Source organism: Anarhichas minor, unplaced genomic scaffold (assembly GCF_050575085.1).
Source record: "Anarhichas minor isolate MPS153535 unplaced genomic scaffold, ASM5057508v1 ptg000274l, whole genome shotgun sequence".
NCBI classification, from domain to species: domain Eukaryota; kingdom Metazoa; phylum Chordata; class Actinopteri; order Perciformes; family Anarhichadidae; genus Anarhichas; species Anarhichas minor.
In genome coordinates, this window is record NW_027466720.1 from 4,614 (window position 1) to 15,000 (window position 10,387).

At 42.8% G+C, this 10,387-nt stretch overlaps 1 protein-coding gene across 1 annotated transcript; it reads left to right on the top strand.

Moving 5' to 3' along the window:
* The first annotated feature begins 221 nt into the window (after window positions 1-221).
* LOC142944555 (arrestin domain-containing protein 3-like) lies at window positions 222-9,855 on the top strand. The gene is made up of 8 exons (XM_076085678.1): window positions 222-757; window positions 3,706-3,787; window positions 4,891-5,038; window positions 5,783-5,885; window positions 6,005-6,261; window positions 7,759-7,912; window positions 8,005-8,159; window positions 8,763-9,855. Exons 1-8 carry the CDS (start codon window positions 478-480, stop codon window positions 8,838-8,840), a joined length of 1,257 nt encoding a protein of 418 aa, XP_075941793.1. The 5' UTR covers window positions 222-477; the 3' UTR covers window positions 8,841-9,855.
* The last annotated feature ends 532 nt before the right edge of the window (window positions 9,856-10,387 follow it).

A 10,387-nucleotide genomic window follows, 5' to 3' on the forward strand; every position in this document is an offset into this window, starting at 1 on the left:
AATTAGATGCAGAAACATTTCAGAACTATTTCTGAAATGATTTGAATGTATTTCCTTTTGATAAGAACTGTGAGTGGAGACATTTCCTACTCTGAGTATTTGTACTGTACTGCAGCTCGTGTGTGTGTAATTGTGTGTGTGTGTGTGTGTTGTGCGCACATGCTCAGTGGAGGTTTCTTTTTTTTTTTGCGCACAGAGGCTTTAAGAGCGGAGCGGCTGGAGGCAGACGGCAGCAGAGAGACCGGAGAGACACCGGAGGAGAGCTGGAGCTCCGTCAGCTGCGCGTCTCAGACCCCGGATGAACCGACACCGACACCGCGGAGGAGGAGGAGGAGGAGGACCCGGCTCTGTGCGGGGCTCCCGGAGCTAAGGCGCATGTATCCGCGCCACGCGGGGCTCTTTACGCACAACTTCTCCTCCATAGACTCTTTATAAATATATATTTTATATTGATATAGTTTCCTCATTATTGTCATCATGGTGCTGGGCAAAGTGAGGGCCCTGGCGGTCTACTTCGACAGCCTGAACGAGAACAACCTGCCGGCGTTCTCCGGCGGAGACCAGGTGTCCGGGCGCGTGGTGGTGCAGGTGAGCGGAGACGTGCGCGTGAGGAGCTTGGAGGTGACCGCGAGAGGAGTCGCCAAGGTGCGGTGGACCGAGTCCAGGAACACCGGAGCGAACACGGCGTACACGCAGAACTACACGGAGGAGGTGGAGTACCTGCAGCACCGGGACACGCTGATCGGAGAGGACCGAGGTAAGACTTTGTTTACACGATCAGCTGATCGCTGCACAAACTTTTGAGACACCAGCTGATTCCTGTGATTTCATAAAAAATAAAAAACTGAAAAAACTTTATTAATACAGAGACAAAAACAAAAGAAGCCTGAAAACATCCGCTGGTGACAGTTTTTGGTGCTGATGCAACAGCTGATGTTCTCTCTTCAAACGAGCGCGTGCATTATGGAATCAAACGGCTGCACGTGCACACAGTGAAGCTTTTAATTAATAAGAGGCTGTTGTTGCTTCACATCTCAGTTTACTGCAGGAAGGAGAACACAAGTTGAGAAACACAAAAAGAAAGAAATCGATCCAATAAAAAATCCAACGGTTTTTTTATGGTTGATGTTTTGTGCATCGATCCGACTGAAGGAGGAGAAACGTGTTTCCTTTACTGATGACATCCTGAAGCGAGGCTCAGCAGCCAACTCCCTTTGTTAGAAGCGGTTCAAACCTGTTCACAAACGGCCAGAGAGGGGGGGGGGGGGGGGGGGGGAGGAGGGAGGACCCAGCTGACTCTCTGTGAGTGTGTGTGTGTGTGTGTGTGTGAGTGTCCGTTGAATAATATGAGCCGCTGTTTAAAGCTCCACCTGTTGTTTTGTGCTTGGTTTACTTGTAAAACGATGCAAACAGGACAGTTTGATGTGAATGAGATAATAACTGAACCATGTGAGGCAGACTGGTGGTTCTGCTCTAAATGTGAGAACATGTGAAGGATTGAGAGACATTTCGTCCACAAGAAGCAGAAGAAGAAGCAGAAACATGGAGGACTTTTGTTTATTTAATGGACTTCCTGTCAGAGGTTTGTTTCTCTGATGGAGGTCTAAGGTGAAGAAGAAGTGAAACGATGACATCAGAGTCAACTTTAGGGATGAAGTGATGAACTCTTGACTCAAAGGAAAGGATGAACATTCCTGAGCTTTTGATTGCGTCACATGATCTTCCTCAGCTGAAGATCCTCAAATATAAAAAGCTCAAAATATCTGCAGATTTAAGAACTGAAGTTTACAGAACAAGAAATGACAAACCAGGGTTAATCATTTCAATAATAATCTATTCATTAATGTAGAAGAGAATAAAAGTAAGATTTAACAAAAGTATAAACAATAAAATAACAGAAATCATGTAAAGACAGAGATGTAGAGACAGCGGTCCTCTGGACAGAGACATGTACATAAAACCTCCGACATCACAACAAGAGATACTCATTCAAAGAGACGTGTTTGTACTCGCTGTACGCCTTCTTTTCTGTCTCTTTGTTTTTGGCTCAGTTTTTAGTCGTTTTTGTCTCTTTGTGTTCGTTTTGTCTCTTTTTGGTAGTTTGGTGTCTCTCTGTAAGTGAGGACCTACTTACCTCGATGACATCACTGACATGAGTCTATTTATTGAACATTAAATCTTTATCTGATGATGTGAAGCTTCCTATGCTTGTAGTAGTTTCAGGGTTTTACACGGGTTTCTGGAGAGGTTTTATACTTCTTGTTCTTTATTGATTGAGCCGGAAACCTTCGATCTGATCTAAACACAAAGATATTCATATTAATATCACACGAGACAAAGAAATCTGAAGACAAAACAAACAACTTAAAGGAAAACAGCTGCTTCAACTTTGTGATTTAAAGTTCATCGTTAGACCTCAGCTGAGGAAGACCATGAGATTTGATGGAAAGCTCCAGAACAGCTGCTAAATGGATCTCCTGGTGAGATGTCTGTAGTTTTCATCAACAGTTTACATGTTGAACTTTTGTACCAGGATGTAAATGTGATGAAGATTCTGTAAATGTGATGAAGATTCTGTAAATGTGATGAAGACTCTTTATTTCCTCTTTAAATGTGATTTATTTTGAAAGAGTAAAGAATCAAATGGTGTGAGTGTGAAAGCTGTTTCTCTCCTCATCTTTTATTTAAGCCTCAGAGTTTCAGGTCTACCTGTTAGTTCACTGTTGGTGTCTAACGCCCTTCCTCCTCTTCCTCCTCCTCCTCCTCTTCCTCCTCCTCCTCTCATGCAACACACCACATGGCTGTACTAATGTGGGAAGGGGCTTGTCTCAGCCGAGCCAATCAGAGCCCAGATTGTAATACGTGTCACGTTCTCCTCCAATGAGGAGCCGAGTTGTGATGCAGGCGTTGGAGTTTCCAGCTGAAGGAGGCTGATCAGTCTGGTTCATACCGGTCTACTCCTGCTCTCTCTGTGTGTGTGTGTGTGTGTGTGTGTTCGCGGCCAACCTGACACACACATGCATGCAAGCTGTTGATAACAGCTCTCAGCCGAACACAGACAGACAGACAGAGGGACAGACAGAGGGACAGGCAGAGGGACAGGCAGAGGGACAGACAGAGGGACAGACAGAGGGACAGACAGAGGGACAGGCAGAGGGACAGACAGAGGGACAGACAGAGGGACAGACAGAGGGACAGGCAGAGGGACAGGAAGCTGACATCATCATGTTTAATCTGAAGAACAAATAAAGAAAAGAGGAAGTAGAGTTCACGTTTCTCTGTTTGTAGCTTCAGCTTCTTCACTGCTGCTGAAACTAAAATACAGGAATACAGTTACATTATTTCAACATATATAGAGTATTTGAACTGCGTGGTACTAGTACTGTTACTGTAACAGAGTATTTGAACTGCGTGGTACTAGTACTGTTACTGTAGTAAAGGATCTGAATACTTCCTCCTCTGGTTTCTCGTACGGCTTCAACCAACAATCATTTTCATTAACATTTATTTATTAAATTAAGTAATTAATTTATGTTAATAAAGTAACGTCGTCGTCATATTGTTTGTTTTTGTTCGACCAAATGTCCAAAACCCTAAAATATTCTGTGTACTTTGATACAAAAACAGAGAAAAGCAGTAAATCTGCATATTTGAGGGACTGAAAACTGTATTCTGCGATCGTGAAACGTGTTCTCTGTGTTTCAGATGAAGAAGGTCCAGAAGAAGGTCTCACAGTTCTCCACGCCGGACTACACGAGTTCGCCTTCAGCTTCAACCTGCCTCAGATGTGAGTACTGACTCAGTACATTTACTCAAGTACAAGTACAATGTAATGAGGTACTTTCCGAGAGTATTTTTTTAGTTTAATGCTACTTTATGCTTCATTTCAGAGAGAAATATTGAACGTTTTGCTCGACTGAATTCTTCTGACAGCTGTAGTTACTTTACAGATTCAACTCTAACAATAACAACATCTGATACGTGTTTAGAAAACTACAAAGTGTTTTTAATAAAGCACATTTCAGACAAGTTGTTAGCAGTTCCACCAAAGAGATAAAAGTTTAAATATGACGTTTATTTAAAAGTTATTGTTTGGATTCAAAGCAAATGGAAACAGATTTATTGAATAAATGAGGACGTATGAAAACATGAAATGTTCTCTTCTTCTTCTTCGTTGTCTTCTTTTTCTTCTTCTACTTTTTCTTCTTTAACTTTTTCTTCCACTTCTTCTTCTTCTTCTTCTTCCACTTCTTCTTCTTCTTCACGCGGTAACGTCTCCGGACGGCTAACCTGGCCCGTAAGCGCCCTGAACCTAAATCGGTGTCCACGATGAACGAGCGCGGCGCCGTGCGTCCATGAGGCAGCATGGACGTGACCGGGTGTGCCTCCGGTGGTAAGAGGCAACTGTATCTGGAGCTCCCTTCGAGCTAGGTGCATTGTGCCGTCTCGAAGTCCACTCGGAGCGAATCGGGGCACACAGAGCGAGAGTGAAGGTCGTAGTCTAAAGGTCTGTGGGGAGTCCAGTCTGGGTACCCCGACCCCAGACCTCGGGCTGCCCGTCAATGCAGATCTGCGGGGTGTGATCGCGGCGGTGCCCTAGGCCAACATCGTGGCCCGTAGGAGGGGAGACGTTACCGCGTTATCCCTTCAGATTTATCTGGTGTCTCTGTGGAGGGGCCCCGACCCTTAGGTTGGGAACCACTGAACTAAACTAGCTATACAGGAAATATTTCACTGCACAATGAGCACTTTTACTGATGATACTTTAGGTACATGTCCCTGATAATACTCCTTTAACTTAAGTAGGAGTATGACTGCAGGACCTTTACTGGTAATGGAGTATTTAAACATTATTGTACTTGTACACTAATACTACTCTCTCTGTCTCAGGGCTCTGGCCACCTCGTTTGAAGGTAAGCATGGCAGCGTGAGGTACTGGGTGAAAGCTGAACTGCACCGTCCGTGGCTGCTGCCGGTCAAAGTGAAGAAAGAGTTCATTGTGTTCGAGCACATCGACATCAACACGCCGCTGCTGCTGGTAAGAGACACTTTATCTGTGGTTCTAAAGGAGTACCAACACTTTATCTGTGGTTCTAAAGGAGTACCAACACTTTATCTGTGGTTCTAAAGGAGTACCAACATTTTATCTGTGGTTCTAAAGGAGTACCAACATTTTATCTGTGGTTCTAAAGGAGTACCAACACTTAATCTGTGGTTCTAAAGGAGTACCAACACTTTATCTGTGTAGCCTTGTAATATAAAAGTGTTTTCGGTAGAACCCCCTGGGTGGGTTCTAGATGAAAGTCTTGTAATAAACCATTACACCATAGAAGGGTTTTCTTTAAAACCTCTCATAGGGGGTTCTGGGTTGAACCTTTCACAGATGGTTCTAGGTGTAACTCTTTAAAAAAAGGTTACTCCAGGAACCAAAAAGGGTTCTCCCATGAGGACAATCCAAACAACCCAAATGGATCTAGATAGCACCGTTATTTCTTAGTGTATTAAACAAACAAAATATTACATGTTAATTGGTGAATTTTAGAGATTTTCATGGACAAATTCAGTTTCTTCAGACAGCGCTAGGCTAGCTGTTTCCAGTCTTTATGCTAAGCTAACCAGCTGTAGCGTCATGTTGACTGAACATACATGAGTGTGGTATCAATCTTCTCCTCTAACTCTCGGCTACGAAGCGAATGAGCTCATTTCTCAAAATGTTCCTTTGAGAAGGCGATATTATCCGTGATGTTGTGGAAGCACTAACCCGGGTGATGGTGTGCTTCAGGCCCCTCAGGCTGGTTCTAAGGAGAAGACGCTGTGCTGCTGGTTCTGCGCTTCAGGCCCGATCTCCCTCAGCGCCAAGATCGAGCGAAAGGGCTACACACCAGGTGAGCCGCCTCTCCCCCTTAACTCCTTCAACTCTTTCCTTTATTTTTACTCTCAATGTTTCACTTATTTCACTTCTCTCTCAGTCCGACAGACTGATCTCTTCTCCCTTCTCTCCAAGGCGAGTCGATCCAAATCTTCGCCGAGGTGGAGAACTGTTCGTCCCGGGTGGTGGTGCCCAAGGCGGCCCTGTACCAGACCCAGACCTTCTTCGCAAAGGGCAAAGGAAAGCAGATCCAGCAGCTGGTGTCCAACCTGAGAGGAGACCCTCTGCCTCAGGGGAAGAGCCAGAGCTGGGAGGGCAAACTGCTGAAGATCCCCCCGGTGTCGCCCTCCATCCTGGGCTGTCCCATCATCAGAGTGGAGTATGCCCTCGTGGTGAGTCCAGGTTTCTCTGCACCTCAAAGCCACTATGTGTAGAGTCTGACCCGGGTACACTGAAGACCAGAAGGACTCAGATCCTCTAAATATGTTAGTATCACAATACAAACATGACAAGTAAAAGGTACCATAAATATTTTAGTATTAAAGTATTATTGTATTAAAAGTTAAAGTAAGAGTATCACAATGATAAAAATATGCTGTTACAAAATTATACTTGAGGACATAAGTTTTATAGTATCAAAAGTAAAACTATTCAAAATGCACTCTTCAGTTTATACCATGTTGTCATATTTCTTACTTCAAATTTACCAGCTAACATGAAAAACGACACACTACAGTAACGCAGTAAAAACTAATAAGAAACTGTACACTAATAACCTGCTGGTTATATATTAAAGTTAGTGCTGGGCAAGTTAACGCGTTAACTCATTCATTCATTAACGCCGACAATTATTTTTTCACGCAGTTTATTTTTTATTATTAAGCGGACATTTTTAACACAAGAACCGACCGACCGACCAACAGCGAGCGGTGAACAGCTGTTTGTGTGGCGTCTCTTCCGTCTCTTCCTGTTTCCTTCACCTACATTCCCCTGGGTCCTAAGTCCCTCCATTTACAGCTTCTTATTCCCCTCTATGTACCAACGTACATTTATAACAAATACCACATATATTACGGTAATCAGCGTTGAATATGTGTCTGACCTAAATACCAAAAACAGAAAAAAAGAAATGATTAATTTAAATGATTTTTTTAAAGTGTTTTGTTTGTAATATGTATAATAAGCATCATTTAGTATCACTACTGAGAACATAAAAACATGACGTAGATAGATTTGCAGTTTTCAAGAAGTATATTTAAATTTCATCTCTTACACACATGAAGATAAAGTTATGAACACCGGCTGAATATCTATGATCAGAATCATTATAACTGTGTTATAACTGCTGCTGTGTAAAGGGAATACTGCTGCTAACAACAACCTGATGTGTTTAAAGTGTTTAAACCAAATGTTATTGACCTTTGTTCATATAGCAGGACTTTAAAATAAAAGTGCACAATACACTACTTTTTAATTCATTATTGAACTTTGCCATAACAATGAGATTAATCGCAAAAAAACATGCGATTAAATATTTTAATCATTGCCCAGCACAAGTTTATTGTTGTTATTATTATTATTATGTTTTTATTCATTTTATTGTGTTTTATTTTCATTATGTTTTTAATAATAATTATTAGAATAAATGAGGGATGTATTGTTGGCGAGTGTAGCTGGAGGAGGTTCAGGACGGTGTTGTCTTTGACTGTAAAACAACGTTCCTGTTAAAGAACGAGGAGTTCTCGTCTCTTCACACTCAGGTCTGTCAGCTTGTGTAACGCACCAACAGCTCATGTGTATATGAAAATACTTCATCACCTCAGGAGCTCATATGAACTGGTCCAACTGGCTCCCACTGAGACCCCCCCCCCCCCCCCGTCTCCCTGCAGGTGTACGTGGACGTTCCCGGCGGGTTGAACTTGTCTCTCTCGCTGCCGTTGGTGATCGGGACCATACCTCTGCACGCCTGCTCCTCCCGAACCTCCAGCATCAGCAGCAACTGCAGCACTTTGAGCTGGCTGGGTCTGTCCGAGAGGCCTGAGGGTACGAACACACACACACACACACACAGACACACGTGTGTTTTCTCTGTCGCTGCACTGAGGGTCTCTAACGCTCGTCTGTTGTTTTTGCAGCGCCGCCGAGTTACGGCGATCTGTCGATATCAGAGTCTCAGAGGCGGGAGTGTCTGCACGGCTGTGAGAGGTCTGAGGACCAGGACCAGGACCAGGAGGCTCTGCTCACTTACATCACAGAGTTCAGATATCTGCCCCCCCCACTCTACTCTGAGGTACAGTTCATACGCACACTCATAAACACACCGTCAGCAGACAACTGTCACTCACTGCAAGAGAGTACAAAACGTACAACATATACATGAAGATACAATAAGAGTATACAAAATATATAAAGTATATATTAAGATGATATACAAAGTATCCACTTAAGATACATGAACAGGTATCATCTTTCAAAACTACTTCTAAACACATCATTATACTTCAGCTGAGCGTTACAGGAGTTTTGAGGATTTTTTGGGTAAAGCCGAGCTAGCTGTTTCCTCCTGTTTCCAGTCTTTGTGCTAAGCTAAGCTAATGTAACCGGCTGCAGCTTCACATGTATTGTACAGATGTGAGAGTGGCATCGATCTGAACATCTGTCTGTGATGTCATCACACCTCTGACTTCTACTACTGAGGGATCACATCTTTCAGTTGTATTTAGCTTTTTGGCCTCAAGTTGACAATTAAAATTAAAGAAGACATTTAAAAGAATACGGGATTCAAAAGGATTTAGATTTTCTATCCTGTCAACATGAGGAAGTTTAAATATGTGCTTTATATGTATTGCTCCATCAGCAGCCGGTAAAGACGGCGCTCTGTCCCCCCCCTCAGGTGGATCCGTACCCCGACCCCGTGGAGGTGTGCTCGGCGGCGGCCGTCAGGAGACCCGACACGTGTCCGTCCCGCTGAGGAGAAGCTCGTGAGCTCTGAGAGGCTTCATGCACAGCGTCACCCCTCGACTCCAGCCAGCTTCTTACCAGATTATATATCACCATAAATAAGGCTGGGGGGGGGGGGGGGGAGTCAGCTGAGAGAGTATTCGGTGACCGCACTGACATATGGACCAGGGATTTTCTATCCTGTGTATCCTGTGCTCACGATGAGGCAAAAAACAGAGTTCCTTGACACCACTGTGTGACTCTGACGAGGCAGAACACAAACACGACGCCTCCACGGTGAATTTTGCACAAACCGTTGTTACTGTTTTTTCCTTTTTCGGTGGTTTTATATATTCTGCAGATTGCCGCGGTCTTTTTTTTTATTCTTTTGTGCGGTAGATTCTGTCCACACAATATTCTCTTAAATATAAATGACACCTTTTTTCAAGACGAGGACAAAAGCTACAAGTTCAGTTATTAAAGGAGAGTTTGAGCTCTGGGACAAGAAACAAATACAAACACTTCGAGCACTGACAGTAAAGCTCAGATTGTGTGTGAGTGTGTGTGAGAGAGAGAGAGGTGTGTGTGTGTGTGTGTGTGTGTGTGTGTGTTGGTTTAAATGACCAGGGTCTAGAGAAAAAGCACAACTCCAACCAACCAAGATAAAGTACCACAAGTCGCCTGTCGGGTTCTGCTCTGAACTGAAGCTTCTCTTGCTGTAGATTTTATTTCATTATTATTTTTATTTTCCGAACATGGATGTTAAGAAGCTTTGTGCTCAAGAAAAAAAAGATAAAAAAAGATAAAAATGTTTACAGATGAATATATCAAATTGAGAATGTTGTTCAAACAGCTTCCACCTAAAACTTCAAAGTGCAATATATTTTTGTATGAGTACTCTTATTTTATTTTTTTTTTTTTGCACTAGTTTTTCATATACTCTGTTGCTGTTTATTCCATTTCTGTGCATTATATATTATTATCATGATCTTACTGCTGTCATGATCAATTTTTTGATAAAATAAAAGGTTTATTTTATAAAATAATGAGTCATTTGTAGTGTTTCTGTACATTATGAGATAGTAAGTCATAATTATGAGATAGTATCTCATTATAATGACTTACAGGATCTTTATTTGTTCCTCACAATGAGCTTCCATACAAACATGAAACCTGTTTTTGGGATTCAGTGAGAATTACACTTTACAAATATATAATTATCTCAGTCGTCCATCGTGAATAAACGCTCATAAACCCGCTTGGAGAACATGAGCTCCGTATTACTGCAGACCTTCCCTGAGAATCCTCATGATGTTAAGTTTACTCCAGTATTTAAGTAATCCAGTGATAGTTGTGTGTACATTCATGTGTACACTGTAAACCAGAGCTGCTACTAGTTCATTCTGCATACTTTAAATCGAGCCACTGTGCCAACGTGTAAACAAATATTGGCTGAATGTGTGCGACTCAGTAAACCCCCGGCCTACACTCACAGTCAGTGTAACAGCAGCTGATCCGTCATCCCGGTTTCTGCAGAGACAACAAACCAGATGTGAGCCGGAGCTCTCGTGAGCCGCT